Below are 20,601 nucleotides of genomic sequence, written 5' to 3' on the forward strand. Positions count from 1 at the left end.
TCTTGTGGGCCTTGTATGCCCAGTGTGTTCAGCCAAATGAGCCATTCGATATCACAGTGCAGGCCCAGCAAGCTTCTACAGATCCACCCCAGCTTACAAACACACAACTTATGTACAGCCCATACAGACAAACGAGCATTTGGGAGACCGGCAGGATGGATTTACCGGCTGCTGCAGGGCTGCGGGCATCTTCTGCCACCTGGGAACTTGGTTCGCGGCCACATGTCCGACTTGTGAACTGTCCAGGTGACGAACAGTTCACAAGAACAGAACCCTGCTGTAACTTGGGGAGGACCTGTATACACTGGAACACAAGTGTCAGCAACAACCTCAGCCTGCAGGGTTCTACTCTGGCCTGAAAGTGATCCTCCAAGCTCAAAAGTTTGGGCACTCCTGATTTTAAGCATTTTCTGTATATATTTCATAAATTCTGCATGCTCAGTAACTTGCTTTTATCAAAGTTAAATATACATTAGACATTCATTTGCTATGTGTATCTGCCAGACTCACAATTCTACATATTTGTAATTAGAATGCTGCTGGTTCAGTCAGAAACTCAATGGCTTTTTTCAAGCACCTCTGTGCACACTGTATATTTTAAAATTTACACAGTAAATCAATGTGACTATAACCAGAATGAAGTTCAACAGCATTGTAACTACTGAATTGGAATTCAGTGATTTAGCAAAGTACCTTGAAACCTGACATTAAGTCACGGCCTTGAACATGCCCTCAGTACCTCTTCCTTTTATATATCTATGGAAATGTTGTTACTTCATGAGTTAGTGATTCTGCAACCTCAGCAACAAAAGATGATGTTGTAGATCTAAGGTTGAACTTAATATAAACTGTCAGCCTTTCTCATAATGACTTACTGCGGTATCTATGTGCTTATCTATAGTCATGTCCTCAATCGTCATGATTGCCTCATGTGTATCATCTTTATCACGCTCTTCAGCTGTGCAGTAAATACCAGTGAGAGATCCTGTTTACACCTTTTCATCATCTGACACAAATTAAACTAAATTCCTAACGTGCAACATGACTCTCAAATCAATGTGGTATCAGCAAATGACAAGGATAAATGAAAGGAATGTACACACATTCAGAAATCTAAGGTTTATCAATAATTGTTTGGCAGTTTAGACAAATTTCCAAAGTACGGAGAAATGAGCCACTGGTGAGAGCTGGTAAGTGGAGTTAACAGAGGGACAGCACTGGCCCAAAGAAATAGGGCAGCGGTCTAAGGCAGTAGCTGGAGCAAGCTGGCTACAGGGAATAGTGAGGCAGTAGCTACAGTGAAACTATCAGAAGGACAAAAGACTTAGAACTTGAAATAAAATATTGCAGTGAGTCAAAAATGTTTTTCAAAAACTAGAGGAAACGTGACTGGTTAACAACACAACATCTGTGGAGGAAGAAAAGCCTTCACTCCGTAAATCAAATCAAATCATCAGGTGAAGTAGAAAAGCTGGAGCAGTTAACAGCTGAACAGAGGAGTTTCCAATGGTGTGGCGCAGAACAAAGGCAAGACAATGCTTCACAGTGGGAAACTAAAACAAAATCCCTATAGCAGGGAGAGACAATGAAGAAGAACCTACTCAAAAAGAAGTTTCCAGCTTATTACTAAGCAGAGAGAAATTGATAACGGCATGCAGCAGAAAAACAACTGGGGTGTGGCTGCAGAACATTGATTGTTTAGAATCTTTCACACAAAATGATGCTGGCTGGACTCAAAGTCTTCAAGGCATTATAATCCCTGGCTCTCAGGTTGGCCTAGAACCTTGGCTAATTCGATTTTTTGAATTTGTTAATGAAGTGGTGTGGCAGCAGTGCTGTAAAGAGGAGAAGTGTCGGTGCATTGATAAACCGGCTGAGATGACACTAAGATGAGGAACTTACCAACACGGCGAGGCCCAAATGTAAACCTGCCAACCACTCTGTGATGGCTGTTGAAGTCACTGTGTGCTCCCATGGTGGTTTGTAAACTGGCTGGTTGGTTCAATCTACCCAAAGCTCAAACTGAACTAACTGGAATACCACCTGAACTCTGGAGGGGTACGGCTAAACTTTTCACCATTCTGCAAGCTCAAAGGCTGACAGATCCTGTCAGCTCGTAGTCATCGACAGAGGCTGCTGCCCGGACCCATGGAAGCTGGGTAAAACTAAACAGGAGGAGAACAAAACTCGGTGCAAACACTACTCTCAGGGGCAGAGTATCTGGATGCATCATGGCTTGGTACGGCTACTGTTCTGCCTGGGACTGAAAGAAACTGCAGAGAGCTGTGGACACAGCCCAGCGCATTACGGAAACCAGCCTCCCCTCCTTGGACTCTGTCTTTACCTCTCGTTGTCTTGGTGAAGCAGCCAGCATAATCAAAGACCCCACCCACCCGGGACATTCTCCCTTCTCTCCCCTTCCATCGGGTAGAAGATACAGGTGCCTGAGGGTATGTACCACCAGACTTAAGGATAGCTTCTACCCCACTGTGATAAGACTATTGAACAGTTCCCTTATACAATGAGATGGACTCTGACCTCACCATCTACCTTGTTGTGACCTTGCACGTTATTGCACTGCACTTTCTCTGTAGCTGTGACACTTTACTCTGTACTGTTATTGTTTTTACCTGTACGACCTCAATGCACTCTGTACTAACTCAACGTAACTGCACTGTGTAATGAATTGACCTGTACAATCGGTATGCAAGACAAGTTTTTCACTGTACCTCAGTACATGTGACAATAATAAACCAAAACCAATACCAACACCAAACCAAAGGTGTATAAGTAGCTATATGAAGAGGTGGCTTACTGGAGTCACTAATGCTTACAGTAGACACTTCAATGATATTAAGTACAGCTTATGCTGAAGCATTTTATATAAGAGTTGTCTACCTTCAGTAAAGGATATTCTGCTGTGAGCTCTGAATGACTGCATTTGCAACAAAACCCAATGAACCCACAAAAACACTTGGTACCATGTTAAAATGCCATTTTACATCCACAAGACCCCACCCACCCAGGTCATTCTCTCTTCTCCCCTCTCCCATCAGGTAGAAGATACAGGTGCAAGAGGGCACGTACCACCAGGCTCATGGACAGCTTCTACCCCACTGTGATAAGACTATTGAACAGTTCCCTTATACAATGAGATGGACTCTGTCCTCACGATCTACCTTATTGTGACCTTGCACCTTTATTGCACTGCACTTTCTCTGTAGCTATAGAACCATACAGCACAAAACATGCCCTTCAGCCCACCATGTTGTGCCGTCCATCAAACCACCCTCACACTATCTAAACCTTTCCTCCCGCATATCCCTCTATCTCACATTCCTCCACGTGCCTATCCAACAAACTCTTGAACCTGTCCAATGTATCTGCCTCCACCACCACCCCAGGTAGTGCATTCCATGCATCAACCACTCTCTGGGTGAAAAACCTCCCCCTGACATCTCCCCTGAACCTCCCACCCATAACCTTAAAGCCATGCCCTCTCGTTTTGAGCATTGGTGCCCTGGGAAGGAGGCACTGGCTGTCTACTCTATCTATTCCTCTCAATATTTTATATACCTCTATCATGTCTCCTCTCATCCTCCTCCTTTCCAGTGAATAAAGCCCTAGCACCTTAAGCCTCTCCTCATATTCCATACGCTCTAATCCAGGCAGCATCCTGGTAAATCTCCTCTGCACCCTTTCCAATGCCTCCACATCCTTCCTATAATGCGGCGACCAAAACTGAACACAGTACTCTAAGTGTGGTCTAACTAGAGTTTTGTAAAGCTGCATCATCACTTTGCGGCTCTTAAACTCAATCCCACGATTTATGAAAGCTAACATCCCATAGGCCTTCTTAACTGCTCTATCCACCTGTGAGGCAACTTTCAGTGAACTGTGAATATGAACCCCCGATCCCTCTGCTCCTCTACACTGCCAAGTACCTTGCCATTTACCCTGGAGTTTGTCCTTCCAAAGTGTACCACCTCACACTTCTCCAGAATGAACTCCATCTGCCACTTGTCAGCCCAGCTCTGCATCCTATCAATATCCCTCTGTAAGTTCCAACAGCCCTCCACACTATCCACAACACCGCCGATCTTAGTGTCGTCTGCAAACTTACTAACCCAGCCTTCCACCCCCTCATCTAAGTCATCTATAAATATCACAAAAAGTAGAGGTTCCAGAACACCACTAGTCACTGCCCTCCAATCCGAGGGCACTCCTTCCACCACAACCCTCTGCTTTCTACGGGCAACCCAATTCCTAATCCACACAGCCAAGCTTCCCTGGATCCCTTGGCCTCTGACCTTCTGAAGAAGCCTACCATGAGGTACCTTATCAAACGCCTTACTAAAATCCATATAGACCACATCCACCGCACTACCCTCATCAATCTTCCTCATCACCTCCTCAAAGAACTCTATCAGGCTTGTGAGGCAAGATCTTCCCTTCACAAATCCATGCTGGCTGTCCCTAATCAGTCCATTATTCTTCAGGTGTTCATAGATCCTATCCCTTAGGATCCTTTCTAACAGCTTACCCACCACAGACGTAAGGCTCACCGGTCTGTAATTCCCTGGACTATCCCTACTACTTTTTTTGAACAAGGGGACAACATTCGCCACCCTCCAATCCTCCAGCACCATCCCCGTGGACAACGAGGACTCAAAGGTCCTTACCAGCAGTTCAGCAATCTCCTCCCTCGCCTCTTGAAGCAGCCTGGGGAAAATCCCGTCAGGCCCCGGAGATTTATCCGACTTGATATTATTTAACAACCTCAACACATCCTCTCTCTTGATATCTACAACCTCGAGAACATTACCCTTACCAGCACTCCCTTCCGCGTCATCAAGGCCCCTCTCCTTGGTGAATACCGAAGAGAAGTATTCATTGAGAACTTCTCCCACTTCCGCCGCCTCCAGGCACATTCTCCCACCTTTGTCTTTAATCGGGCCTACCTTTACCCTAGCCAACCTCCTACCCTTCACGTAGGTGAAAAAGGCCTTGGGATTTTCCTTAACCTTACTAGCCAATGCCTTTTCATGTCCCCTTCTAGCTCTCCTCAGCCCTTTCTTAAGTTCCTTCCTTGCTACTCTATATTCCTCACGGGCCCTGTCTGAACTTTGCTGCTTATACCTTATGTATGCTACCTTCTTCTCCCTAATTAGTTGTTCAACCTCTCTCGTCACCCACGGCTCCTTCACCCTGCCACTCCTTCTCTGCCTCACCGGGACATATTTATCCCTAACATCCTGCATAAGATCCCTGAACATCGACCACATCTCCATGCTACGTTTCCCTTCAAAAAGGACATCCCACTTTACACTCCCAAGTTCTCTCCTTATAGCCTCATAGTTCACCCTTCCCCAATTAAATATCTTCTTGTCCTCTCTGCACCTGTCCCTGTCCATGACAATTTTAAAGGTTATGGAGCAATGGTCACTGTCCCCCAAATGCTCACCCACCAATAGATCCTTCAGCTGTCCCGGTTCATTTCCTAAAACTAGATCTAGCACGGCATTCCCTCTAGTCGGCCTGTCAACATACTGCGTCAGGAATCCCTCCTGGACACATTTAACAAATTCTGTCCCATCTAAACCTTTGGCACTAAGCAGGTTCCAGTCTATAGTTGGGAAGTTGAAGTCTCCCATTATAACAACCCTATTATTTTTGCTTCTCTCCAAACGCTGCCTGCCAATCTGCTCCTCTATATCTCTACCGCTACCAGGGGGCCTATAGAATACTCCTAGTAGAGTAACTGCTCCTTTCTTATTCCTTAATTCCACCCATACGGACTCTAGAGATGATCCTTCTACAACATCCATCCTTTCCACAGCCGTAACAGTGTCCCTGACCAGTATCGCCACCCCTCCTCCTCTTCTCCCCCTTCCCTATCCCTCTCAAAACACCGAAAACCAGGAATATTCAATATCCACTCCTGCCCAGGAATATTCAATATCCACTCCTGCCCTGACGTTAGCCACGTCTCAGTAATAGCCACAATATCATAGTCCCCCATACTTATCCAAGCCCTCAGTTCATCTCCCTTATTCCTGACACTTCTTGCATTTAAGTAAACACACTTCAGTCCATCTACCTTACTACTTTTATAGCCTGTATGCTGCTTCTCCTTCCCCAAAGCCTCTCTACCTGTTTGATCTAACTTTTCCCCATCCCCTTCTTCCTCAGACCTACTCCTCCGGTTCCCTTCCCCCTCACAAACTAGTTTAAACCCTCCCGAACCACCCTAGCAAACTTAGCCGCAAGGATACTGGCCCCCTTCTGGTTCGGGTGTAACCCGTCCTCTCTGTACAGGTCCCATCTTCCCGAGAAGAGATCCCAATGATCCAGAAATCTAAAACCCTCCCTCCTGCACCAACTTCTCAGCCATGCATTTATCTGCCACCTCTTCCTATTCCTGCCTTCACTATCGCGTGGCACCGGCAGCAATCCCGAGATTGCTACCCTTGATGTCCTGTTCCTCAGTCTTCTGCCTAGCTCCCTGAACTCGCTCTTCAGGACCTCATCCCCCTTCCTACCTATGTCGTTGGTGCCAACATGGGCCACAACTTCTGGCTGCTCTCCCTCCCGCTCAAGAATCCTGTGGACGCGATCAGTGACATCCCAGACCCTGGCACCTGGGAGGCAACATACCATCCGGGATTCATGCTCACTGCCACAGAACCTCCTATCTGTTTCCCTGACTATGGAGTCCCCTATCACTACCGCATGTCTCTTTCCCACCCTTCCTGTGACTTGTACTACATCAATGCACTCTGTACTAACTCAATGTAACTGAACTGTGTAATGAATTAACCTTTACGATTGGTATGCAAGGCAAGTTTTTCACTGTACCTCGGTACAAGTGACAATAATAAACCAATACCAAGATCTAGCACATTGCACACATCGACCCACTGCCTTCATCCTCGATATGTAAGTTCCCTTGAGCTATAAAGTCATTCAACAGAGAAACAAACCTGTGTCTTTGGCAGATTTACTGATTTCGTTCACCCGCACTTGGTCTGTGGCCTTCCGTGCCTTGGCCATTCAAGTGCTCATCCACACCTTCTGAGAGCCTCTGCCTCCACCACCCCCTCAGGTAGTGTGCTCCAGATTCCAGCCACTCTCTGGCTGTGAAATCCTTCCTCAGTTAACCCTCCAGCCCCTTCCCCTAAGCCCACGTCCTCTGGGTTTTAGACTCCCTCTGCTATGGGGAAGGGTTTCTCACCATTCACCCTCTCCCTGCCCCTCACAATGTTGGTTGTGGACCTCCCTGTGACGCTGCCTTTCTATATCCAACGCTGCCCCTGTCCCTGACCCCAGCCCCAGTCACCCCGACCCCCGGACCCCCACCCAGAGCCCCCGGACCCAGACAACCCCCCGCCCCACCACCCAGACGCCCGGACCCAGACCCCGCCCCAGACGCCCGGGCCCAGACCCAGACCCCGGGACCCCGCCCCCGGACCCGGACCCAGACCCCGGGACCCCGCCCCAGACCCCCGGACCCTGCCCCAGACCCGGACACCACCCCCCGGACCGCGAGACCCGGACTCACCATCCCGCCGCCTGCACCGGGCCTTGTTTACCCGCTCCGCCCCCCCGTTGCCGGGCAACGCCGCGACTGCACGGCGCAGGCGCGCCACCGGCCATTGACGCGCGGCCCTGCCGTTTGCGACCGGTCGCTTTACGGCTCCTGGCGACCCGGGGAGCGGCGGCGGCGGTAGGTCCAGGGGGGAGGTGTCGGTGCCCGGGGGTGTCGGTGCCCGGGGGTGGAGGGGGGGGGGAGGTGTCGGTGCCCGGGGGTGGAGGGGGGAGGTGTCGGTGCCCGGGGGTGGAGGGGGGGGGAGGTGTCGGTGCCCGGGGGTGGAGGGGGGGGGGAGGTGTCGGTGCCCGGGGGTGGAGGGGGGGGGGGGAGGTGTGGGTGCCCGGGGGTGGAGGGGGGGGGGGGGAGGTGTCGGTGCCCGGGGGTGGAGGGGGGGGGGGGGAGGTGTCGGTGCCCGGGGGTGGAGGGGGGGGGGAGGTGTCGGTGCCCGGGGGTGGAGGGGGGAGGTGTCGGTGCCCGGGGGTGGAGGGGGGGGGGGGAGGTGTCGGTGCCCGGGGGTGGAGGGGGGGGGGGAGGTGTCGGTGCCCGGGGGTGGAGGGGGGGGGGGAGGTGTGGGTGCCCGGGGGTGGAGGGGGGGGGGGGGAGGTGTCGGTGCCCGGGGGTGGAGGGGGGGGGGAGGTGTCGGTGCCCGGGGGTGGAGGGGGGGGGGGGGGGGGAGGTGTCGGTGCCCGGGGGGGGGGGGGGGGGGGGGGAGGTGTCGGTGCCCGGGGGTGGAGGGGGGGGGAGGTGTCGGTGCCCGGGGGTGGAGGGGGGGGGGGGGGAGGTGTCGGTGCCCGGGGGTGGAGGGGGGGGGGAGGTGTCGGTGCCCGGGGGTGGAGGGGGGGGGAGGTGTCGGTGCCCGGGGGTGGAGGGGGGAGGTGTCGGTGCCCGGGGGTGGGGGGTAGGTGTCGGTGCCCGGGGGTGGGTAGGTGCCACTGCCCGGGGGTGGGGGGAGGTGTCGGTGTCGGGGGGTGGGGGTAGGTGCCTGGGGGTTGGGGGGGAGGTGCCTGGGGGTGGGTGGTAGGTGTCCGGGAGTTGGTGTCCGTGGGTAGGTGGCCATGTCCAGGGGTTGGGGGGGGTTGGTGTCAGTGTCTGGGGGTAGATGTATATGTCCGGGGTTGCAGATCAGGCTGGGGCTGCGAACACCAAGCTCACCGAGCGCTGACATTCATTCTCCGTCACTGTTGTCAGTCCAGATTCCATGCTAAAATTCTGGCGTGGAGCCCAAACCAGTAATTTACTTTTTGGATGTAAGAATGTCTTTTAATGTGCCTGAATTTGAGGTTTTTTTTGTTACAGGATCATTGAAAGTTTGGATGAGAAAGCCCTTTATGGAACATGGCAAATCCTCTAAGAAGTGAAGTAATAAAACTGTACAAAAATGTAAGTTTCCTGGCTTATTTGTAACAATATTTAGTTATGAATTTACAATGATGATTCAGTGCATAGATGTACCGATTACTACAGGATCAACTAAGTCACGTAGTTCAGAAAGTTCCTAGCTTGATCCCTGCTTTGAATTAACCAACTTTGGTCAGTGTTAAAAAGGGTGCATTGCTTTCAGTTTTAACCTCCTTGGGTCAAGCTGGGGAAATATAAACAATCAGCTCGGTTTCCTGTTCCGTAGTGGCATTTGGTGTCATCATTCCCAGAGACAATTGTTGATGCATCATTAGACAACTATGATTTCCCCAGCCTTCTCCCAAGGTGCCTGAGCTTGCTGCTGCTCATGGTCCTGCACACAAAGGATGGTCATGATGACAGGTTGTTGAGTAGTTGCCAGCAACTATGAACTGACCCATCACAGAAGGGAGAGAACATTATGCAGCAAAATTATCCTGACTTTGACCTTTTTGTGACTGGAAGAATAATGTCTTGGGCTCAGTTGTGCCCCCTCCAAGTTGTGTCTGAAGTATTCACTGACAATAGCACAGTGTTCATCTCCAGATATATATTCTGAAAGCACTACGGGCCATTTTTGTACGGAACAAGATCTAAACCACACCCCATCTTAGGCTGAATATTGGCTAGTAACGTTCACAAAGGCAATGACATTCTCCATTAAGAGAGAGACTTAAACCTACCCCTGACACTCAGCATTACTGTTGCTGAATTCTCCACCATTAATGTCCTGGGTGTTATCACCAACCAGAGACCTACTAGGACTAGCCACATACATATTGTGGTCATTAGGGCAGGTTACAGGCGAGGTATATTGCTGTGAATGTCTCACCTTCAGATTTCCAAAAGCCATTCCACAACCACAATCAGCCAGGGAAACAGCAGATGCATTGCTTAATGTCTTTCAAAATTCTATAGATTATGGAATGGTTCCGACAGATAACCCCACTGTTTAAAAAGGGAGAGAGACGGAAAACCAGGATCTACACATCAGTTATCCTAGCATGAGTGGTAAGGAAAATGATAGTGTCTATTACAAAGAATGTGAAGCATGTCATTTGGAAAGTATCAAGGGGTTTGACAATGTCAACATGGATTTATGAAAGGGAAGTCGTGTTTGACAAATCTGTTGGAGTTTTTAAAGGATGTAACTGTTTAATAGAGAAGTGGGAACCAGTGGTTGGATTTTCAGTTGGCCTTTGATAAAGTCCCACGTAAGAGGTTAGAGTGCAAAATTAAAGCCTGTGGGATTTTGTAATACTAAGCATGGATACAGATGCAGTATAATATGGATTGAAAACTAATTGACAGGTTAGAGTAGGAATAAATTAGTCTTTGGGGTGTGTGGTAGTGACTAGCAAGGTACCACAGGGCTCAATGCTTGGGCTTAGTACTTACAATATTTATCAATGATATGGATGAGGGAACTGAATAACAATCCTAGGTTTGCTGACAACATGAAGCTGGGCAATGTTGTGAGGAGGCAAAGGGGCTTCAAGGCAATTTAGACAGGTTGAGCGACGGGGCAATTCATAGCATTTGCAGTTTGACAAAGAGTTACCCAGTTAGTTAGGAAAAACAAAGGCAGGGTGTTACACAAATAGAGATTGGGAACCGCAAATGTACAATCTTTTACACTCATTACTGAAAGCAAACATGCAGGTGTAACAAGCAGTTAAGGCAAAAGGTGTGTTAGCCTTTTCCACAAGAGGTTTTGAGTGCAGGAGCAAGAGAATCTTCCTGCAGTTGTGGTATTCTGCTTGGTGAGACTGCACATTAGGTATTGTGTAAAGTTTTGATCTACTTACCTAAGAATATACTTGCCAAAGAGCGCATCAAAGGTTTACCAGTCTGACTTCTGGTATGGCAGGACTGTCCTATGAGAAGAGACTGAGTCAACTGGGCCTTTATTCACTCAAGTTTAGAAGAATATGAGGAGGTCAGGAGACCTAGAAGGTCGTACATGGAAATACCATCACATCTTAAGTTTGCTTTCAAATCACACACCATCCTATATTCCTTCGTCATTACTGTATCAAAATCCTAATCGCCTAAACAAATCATGGCAGTATCTTTATCAGGTAGATTGTAGTGGTTGAAGAAGTCAGCTTGCTACCTTCCAACGGATCATTAAGGATGGACAATAATTGTTGGCCTTGCAGGTTATGCGTTTATTACAAAAATGAATGCTTTAAAATAAACACATTCGACATCTCATTTAAACAGTGCAGTGCTCCATCTGCACTGCACCAGTGGGTCAGTCTAGTTATAAGCTCAAGATCTGGAGTTAGATTTGAAGATGATCTTCTAATGACAAGTTGCTCAGGATAAATTTGTCACAGGATATTCCAACTAAATCACCCTGTCTATGCATCATATAATAGTGGAAAGAAAAGTAATACAATGCTTGAATAATATGATAGACAATATTCTATCTGATATGGTCCTTTTAATATCATGAAGTGTGAGTGATTGAGCAGTAGAAGGGAAATGTGGAAGAAAGTACTGAGTCTGAAGGAAACAATTGTGGATAAGGATTTGAAGGTATTTTGACCAAACTTTCACGAGTTCCAGAGTTGGATGTGTGCAGTTTTATTTCAAGCTTTACTCCACTTCAACAGAAGGTTGTGTGGCACCTGGTTCAAGCTGAATGCATTTGGGATGGGCAGGGGGTGGACTTACACAGAAACATACTTACAATGACAGTTGTGGGGTGGGTTGGAAGGGGAGGAGGAGGGCACTCGATGCATCCAGTGCAATTGCCTGTCGTAGAGTTGTACAGTGTAGAAACGGGCTCTTTGGCCCACTGCGTCTATGCTGAGAGCAAGATGTCTATCTACGCTAATCCCATTTGCCTGCATTAATTCTATATTCCTATATGCCCTGTTCATTCAAGTACTTTTCCAGATGCCTCTTAAGTGTTGTTGCTGGTCCTGCCTCCACCACACCTCTGGCAGCTCATTCCAGGTACCAACTACGCTCTGTGTGGAAAAAAATTTACCCCTTAGATTACTTTTAAACTTCCTCCCTCTCACCTTAAACCTATGCCCTCTAGTTGTAGATGCCTCTACCATGGGAAACACGCTGGCTATTTACCCTATCTATGGTTCTCAAAATTTTATATACCTCTTATCAAGTCACCTCTCAGTCTCCTTTGTCCAGGGAAAATAGACCTAGTCTACCTAATCTCTCTTTATAACTCAAGCCCACTAATCCAGGCAACATGTTTGTGAATCTCTTCTGTAACCTCTCTGGCTTAATCACATCCTTGTAGTGCGGTGAATTGTATTCTTGTCCTTGTACTCTTGTCTCAAGACACTGACTACAAGAGTTGGGACATCACGTTACGGTGTACAAAATGCTGGTCAGGTGCACTTGGAGTATTGTGTGCCGTTCTGGTTGCCACACTATAGGAAGGTTGTGATTAATTTAGAGATAATATGTACGACAAACAATGGAGGACCCAGCACCCATCCCTGTGGCACACCCTGGTCACAGGCCTCCAGTCGGAAAGGCAGCCCTCCACTACCACCCTCTGCCTCCTACCATCGAGCCAATTTTGTATCCAATTTGCTAACTCACCATGGATCCATGTGATCTAACCTTCCAGACCTGCCTATCATCCAGGACCTCGTCAAAGGCCTTGCTAAGGTCCATGTAGGTGATGTCCACTGTCCTGACCTCATCAATCCCCTTGGTCACCTCTTCAAAATAACTTGATCAAATTTGAGGAGTGATTTCCCATGAACAAAGCCATGCTAACTATCCTTATTAATCAGTACTTGCCTTTCCAAACACAAATAAGTCCTGTCCCTCAGAATCCCTTCCAATAACTTTCTCACCTTTGATGTAAGGCTCTCCAGCCTGAAGTTCCCTGGCTTATCCCTGCTGCCCTTCATAATCATAGGCACATTACCTGTCCTCCAATTTTCTGATACCTTACTTGTGGCTAATGAAGTTACAAATATCTCTGCCAGGGCCACAGCAATCTCTTCCCTTGCCTCCCATAACATCCTAGGATGTACCTGGTCAGGCCCTGGGGGCTTATCCATCTTCATGCATTTCAGGACCTCCAGCAGCTCCTCTTTTGTAATGTTGATATGTTCCAGAATAACACTGTTCCCTCGCCTGAATTCACTAACTTCCATGTCCTTCTCCACAGTTAATATAGGCAAGAAATAGTCAGTTAAAACCTCATCCATTTCCCGTGACTCAACACATAGATTACCACATTGATCCTTCAGGGGACATGCTCTCTCTCTAGCTAACCTTTTAATATACTTATAGAGTATTTTAGGATTCTCCTTTATCTAATTGGAAGGCCCCTTTTTGCCTTCCTAACCTCCTTATGCGTACTCCTACATCCATTATACTCTTCAAGGGACTTGCTTGATCCCATAACTGCCTATAACTGACATTTGCCTCCTTTTCCCTGACCAGACCCACATCTCTCATCGACCAAGGTTCCCTGATCTTGCCAACCTTGATCTTCACTCTGCACTTGACTTATCTCACTTTTAAAGCCTCCCATTTGCTAGACATCCTTTTCCCTATAAACAGCTTCTCCCAATCAACTTTTGAAAGTTCCTTTTTGATACCATCAAAAATAGCCTTGCCCCAATTAAGTACTGGTTCTTTACCGGTTCTTCTCCCTCCTCGCGTCCAGGAAGAATCGGAAGCTCGCCCGCCCCCAGGCCGTGGACCCCTCCGGTTCCGGCTCGGGCCACCTCCCGGCCGAGAATACTCACACCGCCACTGCCCCTCTTCTTCCACCACCACTCCCCACCCACCCCTGGTGCCTCATGCCTCCCCCTGCCCCTCATTCCCCCTTCCTCCCATCCCACTTTTCCTGATCCCTCCACCCTCTTCTGACCCCCTCCGACCCTCTACCCTCCCCTGACCCCAGCTCCCACCCTTGCCGTGTCTTCACTATCCCCTCTGCCCTTCCCCTCTCCTCCACCTCTTGGACACCCTGCTCTGGCCTTCTGCCCGCTCTGGATCTTTTCATCGCTAAACTGCTGACGGGACATTAACCATCTCGACTTCACCAATCCAATCTCACCCCCTCGGAACGCACTGCCCTCCACTCTCTCCGCACTAATCCCAACCTCGCCATCAGACTCTCAGACAAGAGCGGTGCTGTTGTAGTCTGGCGGACTGACCTCTACCTTGTCGAGGCCAGACGTCAGCTCTCGGACGGCTCCTCTTTCTTACCCCTGAACCAGGACCCCACTGAGAAGCATCAGGCCACCGTCTCCTGCACCATCACGGACCTCATTGCCTCCGGAGATACAGCCTCCAAAGTCATTGTTCCCCAACCCCGCACCGCCTGTTTCTGCCTCCTGCCCGAGATCCACAAACCTAACTGCCTCGGTAGGCCCATTGTCTCTGCCTGCTCCTGCCCCACTGAACTCGTGTTCTCATATCTCAAATCCATTTTGTCCCCCTTCATCCAGTCCCTTCCCACCTACATCCATGACACCTAGCATACCCTCCACCACTTCAACAACTTTCAGTTCCCTGGCCCTGACCGCCTCATTTCCACCATGGACGTCAAGTCCCTGTACACTTCTATCCCCCATAAGGAAGATCTCAAGTCTCACCGCTTCTTTCTTGATAACAGACCCACCAGTTCCCCTCCATCATCACCCTCCTCTGGCCGACAGAACTGGTACTAACCTTGAATAACTTCTCTTTTGGCTCCTCCCACTTTCTCCAGACCAGAGCTGTAGCCATGGGCATTCGCATGGGCCCCAGCTATGCCTGCCTTTTCGTTGGCTACGTGGAGCAACCCATGTTCCAAACCTACATCGGTAACACTCCCCAACTCTTTCTCTGCTACATTGTCGACTGCAGTTGGGCTGCTTCCTGCACCCGTGTGGAGCTCATCAATTTCATCCACTTCGTCTCCCAACTTCCACCCTGCCCTCAAATTCACTTGGTCCATCTCTGACACCTCTCTCCCCTTTCTTGATCTCTCTGTCTTCATCTCTGGAGACAGATTATCTACTGACATCTTTTACAAACTCACTGACTCCCACAGTTACCATGACTACACCTCTTCCCACCCTGTTGCTTGCAAGGATACTATTCCCTTCTCTCAGTTCCTTGTCTCTGCCGCATCTGTTCTCATGATGAGGCTTTCCATTCCAGGACATCTGAGACGTCCTCTTTATTTCAGAAAACGGGGATTCCCCTCCAGTGCTATCAATGCAGCCCTCACCCAGATCTCCTCCATTTCCCGCACAGCTGCCCTCACCCCATCTCCCCCTAATCCCCCCCCCCCAAAGGGATAGGGTTCCCCTTGTCCTCACCTGCAACCACACGAGCCTCTGTATCCAACGTACCATTCTCCACAACTTCCGCCATCTCCAACGGGAACGGGATCCCCCCACCAGGCACACCTTCCCCTCCCCTCTCCGCAGGGATTGCTCTCTCCGCGACTGCCTCATCCGCTCATCCCTCCCCCCCGATCCCCCTCCAGGCACTTATCCCTGCAACCATGCTATTTGTTACACCAGCCCCTACACCACCTCCCTCACCACCATCCAGGGCCCTAAACGGTCCTTCCAGGTGAGGCAGCACTTCACCTGCGAATCCATCGGTGTCATTTATTGCATCCGGCGCAGCCTCCTCTATGTCGGTGAGACCCGATGCAGATTGGGGAAATCGCTTCGTTGAGCGCCTTCATATCAGCCAGAACAGCCAGGATCTCCCGGTGGCCAGGCATTTTAATTCCACTTCCCATTCCCACACTGACATGTCTATCCACGGCCTCCTCTACTGCCAAATTGAGGCTAAACTCAGATTAGAGGAACAACACCTCTTATTCTGTTTTGGTAGTCTCCAACCTGACGGCATCAATATCGATTTCTCTAACTTCCGGTAATCCCGTTTTTCTGCCCATACCCCCGCACCCCCCCCCCCCCACCTCTTTTTGGTTTTTCCTTAACCCTCAGCACCCTCTACCCCTCTCTTTCCCCTCCCCCGCCCTCACGACCTGCCCATCACCCACACCTTTCTCCCTCTGGTTCCCCACCTCCTTCCCTTTATTCCATGGTCCACTGTCCTCTACCAGATTCCATCTTATTCAGCCCTTTGCCTCTTCCACCTGTCACCTCCCAGTTTCTCACAACGTTCCCAATTCCCCCACTCCCCCCTCATCTGGACTCGCCTATCACCTGCCAGCTTGTGCTCCTCCCCCTACCCTTTTATTCTGGCTCCTGCCCTCTTCCTTTCCAGTCCCGATGAAGGGTCTCAGCCCAAAACGTCGACTGTTTATTTCCCTCCATAGAAGCTGCCTGACCTGCTGAGTTCCTCCAGCATTTTGTGTGTGTTTCTTTACCATCTTATCCACTTGCGTAGCCACTTTCAGTGAACTATGGACCTGGACCCCAAGATCCCTCTGTACCTCAATGCTATTAAGGGGCCGACTATTAGCTGTAAACCATTTCTTTTGTTGACCTCCCACAGTGCAACACCTAACATTTGCCCAGATTAAACTCCATCTGCCACTTCTCTGCTTGTATCTGTAACTGTTCTATATCCCACTGTATTCTATGATCGTTCTTTACACTGTCCACAACTCCTCCAATCTTGGGGTCATCTGCAAACTTGCTAATCCACCCATCTACATTTTCATCCAAGTCATGGATATATATTACAAACAGCAGAGGTCCCAGCGCCGATCCATACGGAACTCCACTGGTCACAGATCTCCCTCCAGAATAACGACCTTCCACTCCTACTCTGTCTTCTATGGGCAAATCAGTTCTGAATCCAAACTTGCAATTTACCCTTATAATATCACGATCCCATGTGCCAACCCATGCTCTAAGTTCATCGGCCTTACCTATGAGGCTTCTTACATTAAAGCAAGTGCAGGTTAGCCTATCAGAACTTCCCCTGCCCAGCCTGCCTACTGGACTTACATGCTTTAACTTTGATATTTGCTTCATCTTGCTCATCCGATACACTACTACTTTGAGTAACACCCCTTTCCAGACTAGTTTAAACCCTCCTCAGTAGCACCAGCAAACCTCCCTGCAAGGATATTGTTCTCCCTCCAGTTCGGATGCAATCTGTACCTCTTGTACAGGTCACCTCCTACTCCAGAAAAGAACCCAATGGTCCAAATAGCTGAAGCTCTCCTGCCTGTGTCTGCTCTTCAGTCATGCATTCAATTGTCCTATCTTCCTGTCCCTACCCTCACTAGTACATGACATGGAGTAATCCTGAGATTATAATATTGGGTGCCCTGCTCTTTAACCTTCTGCCTAACTCCCTTTATTCACTTTGTAGGATCTCTTCCTGCCTATGTTGTTCGTACCTATATGGACTATGATCTCTGGTTATTCACCCTCCATTTTCAGAATGTCCTGCACGCATTCAGAGACATCCTTGACCCTAGCATCTGGGAGGCAACGCACCATCCTGGAGTCACGCTCAAGGCCACAGAAACACCTATATTTCTCCCTTTCTGTCGAGTCCCCTTTCACCACTGCGTGCCTAGACTTTGACCTACCCTCCTGTACTACAAAAGCCCCCTGAGGGGCCACCCACTCCCAACAGTATCCAAAACAATACACTTGTTAGAGAGGGAGACAGCCACAAGGGATGCCTATACCTCCTGCCTGCCCCTCCTGGCGGTCACCTATCTATCTGGTTGAATTAGCATTGCAACCACCTCCCTGAAGCCCCTATCTGTAACACTCTCTGCCTCCTGTATGTTCCTCAGTGAGTCCAACTGCTGCTCCAACTGATCTGTGCAGTCTGAGAGGAGCTGTGGCTGAACACTCCTAGTTGTCAGGGACACTTGACTTCTCCCTGATATCCCACATTTCACAGGAGGAGCATACCACTCCACTCACTGCCTTCATGTGTCAAAATAATGTGCTCCTGGCAAAACCATGCGATTTCCAACGAGTGGGAAGAAACCAAACTAGAAACCCAAGCCAGAGAGAGACAAGGGACCACACATGCTGGAATCCAGAGCAACAAACAATCTGCTGGAGAACTCAATGAGTCGAGCAGCATCTGTGCGGGGGAAAGGAATTAAGCCCTGATGCAGAGTTTTGACCTGAAATGTCGACAGTTGCTGTTCGACCCACTGAGTTCTTTCAGCAGCTTGTTTGTTGCTCTGGAAACCTAAGCCAGTTATGGAAGTGAGGGGAGTCATTTGAGAAATAGTCTGTGAAATTGCTCTGGGTTTGAATTTTGTACTGTGCTTACATTACGTAAGGTCATCTCTGGCCCAACCAGAAATAGGTCTAACTCTTGTTGAAAGGAATTCAAAAAGATTGCATCTACTGTGCCAGTCATCAGTTCTGTGGGAAAAGAACCACTTCAGGCTTCCAATCTAAATCTGGTTTTATACAGTTTGAGATTGTGACACCTTGGTCTTCCCCTTCAGATTTCTGAATGGTCCATGAACACCAGCCTGTTATTCCTCTTCTGCACTATTTATTTATTTTTGTAACAGTAATTTTTATGTCTGTCATTTTGCAGAAGCAGTAGTGCAAATTTCACAACATATGTCAGTGATAATAAACCTGATCCCTTGTAAACCTCAACCAGATATAACCATTAAGCCCAAGTCATGAAAATAGAAATCTTTTACCAGTAAATAATTCTCCCACTATCTGTCTGGAATAAGGAGCAGGAAAGTAATTGATCCATTAATTGCAGGGAAGGCAATCAAAGTTCTTTAATGTTTGACTTATTTGTTTAAATTCAGTAAAAGTTGAAAAATTGAATTAACCCTTGATTAATTTGCCTTAAAGTTGCTGCACCTTGGCAAAGAATACCCAAAAGGAGCAGATTACTTCAAGGATCATCTTAAGAAGGCTTTCATGAAAAACAAAGATGTTACAGATCCTGAGCAAATCAAGGAACTAATAGCACGGGGGCAGTTTGTAATAAAGGAACTGGAAGCTTTGTATTATCTTAGGAAATATAGAGCAATGAAACAACGTTATGAAGAGAATAATGACTGATTTTATAACACCACTGAATTACAGACTTCCAGAATGTATCTTTGCATAGCTTTGTGATTCTATGATCAACAGGTATATTACCTGTAATTCACAAATGCTTTTAAATCAAATCTACTAATCACATACGGTGTATTTAAGAGCCAAGTGGTGTAAAGCTTCATAATTCAAGTAACATTCATTAAATGGAAGAATTAATGTGTAAGTAACCAACCAGATCAATAAGCTTTCTATTGTAGTGAAGAGGTGTGTGGAACCCAGTGAATTATTGTAGCAAATTGTTACAATTGAAAATTCATGGCCTAGTGTAAGAATGTTGGGTTTTATTGCTAGTGGATTGTGACCTAATTTTAGTTCTATTGATCTCATTAAAGGGATAAACCACTTTAAAAATACCAGTATCAATAGAACATTACTGAATGTTGCTGAAATAATGGCAAGATTAACCGCTGCTGCAGTGTGAATGCATAAAGTATGCAGGTGCAAGGGGGTGAAACATCATTGCCAAAAATTAAGACAACTGAGTTTGAGTAAATTGTATTTGCTTAATGTGCAACTGATAATTGTTTTGATTAAACATTATTGATTAGTTTCTTATGTACTTGTTTATCTTTTACTGTGCAAGCAGCTAAAGGCACCACATGAATGCAAGTTCTTGCTTTAGCAGTTTTGATTCTCTGGAAAACTCAGGAACAGGCTTTGTTAGAGCCTAATGGTGCAATGGCATCAGAATGGGAAATGCCTGCTCACAGCCAAGTAGACCTTACCAGATCACTGAGATTCCACTTGGAGTATGGCCCAGTGTGTGAATTATTGTTTCTGTTGGCTGCAATTTCAGATCTAATCAGTTATCACTGCATTTTCTACAATCAAAGTAGGATGAAATCAGTATATAGTCTCCACTACCAGAGCATTCAGAATCCAGGTAACTTTACTGCTTGTGCTCTCAAGAGCTGGAAAGGAATTGGCCAACTATCCTCAATTGTTCCTGCATTAGAACATGGCTGGGTTTAAGAAAACTTTTTTTTAAAAAAAAGCCCATGCAGAAAGCAGTTACTTTAGGCATTCCGTGTGCAATTTGAGCACCATGAAATAGGGCTAGATGTAGGGTCAAAATGGCCACAGAATTGAACTAAAATTCTGGAATTGGTTGTTAGATTTGTTAATTGTTACAGGAGCACAAAATGGTTGAGAAACAACTTTGATTTTTGCCTGCAAGAAAAAAAATGCTTTAAAAGCAAGTGGCAGCTACTATAGTGCCTACAGCAACCTGTGAAACCAAGGTGTCCTATGATCTGGACTGATGTTTGGAAAGGACTACAAACTAGATCAGGCATTAGAGTGCTTGTTGGTAAACTAATAAATCCTCTGCAGGGAAATTAGAATGAAATTGTTAATCAGGTAATTGCTGAAAAATCTAGTTTGCTGAAATGATTTAAATCTAGATTGTTGGTAGAATGAAACCTGCAGCATTTATTGATTTCACTTAATATTTTTTATTTCTCCCACCACAACTCAAGAGGAAGTGGTAAGCCAATTCATCTGCCATTTATGCCCACTCCTTTAACAATGCAAACTTGACCTACACATTCCCCACTATTTCTTGGACAACATCCAAGA

At 47.7% G+C, this 20,601-nt stretch overlaps 2 protein-coding genes across 2 annotated transcripts in view; one reads left to right on the forward strand and one right to left on the reverse strand.

Moving 5' to 3' along the window:
* Positions 1-7,584, reverse strand: part of dnai7 (dynein axonemal intermediate chain 7) — a 69,138-nt gene extending 61,554 nt beyond the window's left edge. Inside the window, exon 1 of the mRNA XM_052034169.1 lies at positions 7,562-7,584. Within this exon, the coding sequence (XP_051890129.1) occupies positions 7,562-7,564 (3 nt within the window). The 5' untranslated portion in view covers positions 7,565-7,584. The remainder of the gene's footprint in view (positions 1-7,561) is intronic.
* Positions 7,585-7,629: 45 nt separating this feature from the next.
* On the forward strand, positions 7,630-19,578 carry LOC127580276 (electron transfer flavoprotein regulatory factor 1-like). Its single transcript, XM_052033477.1, has 3 exons — positions 7,630-7,726; positions 8,888-8,971; positions 18,772-19,578. The coding sequence occupies exons 2-3, from the start codon at positions 8,927-8,929 to the stop codon at positions 18,982-18,984; spliced, it is 258 nt and encodes an 85-aa protein (XP_051889437.1). The 5' UTR covers positions 7,630-7,726; positions 8,888-8,926; the 3' UTR covers positions 18,985-19,578.
* The last annotated feature ends 1,023 nt before the right edge of the window (positions 19,579-20,601 follow it).

Source organism: Pristis pectinata, chromosome 19 (assembly GCF_009764475.1).
Source record: "Pristis pectinata isolate sPriPec2 chromosome 19, sPriPec2.1.pri, whole genome shotgun sequence".
Lineage (NCBI taxonomy): Eukaryota > Metazoa > Chordata > Chondrichthyes > Rhinopristiformes > Pristidae > Pristis > Pristis pectinata.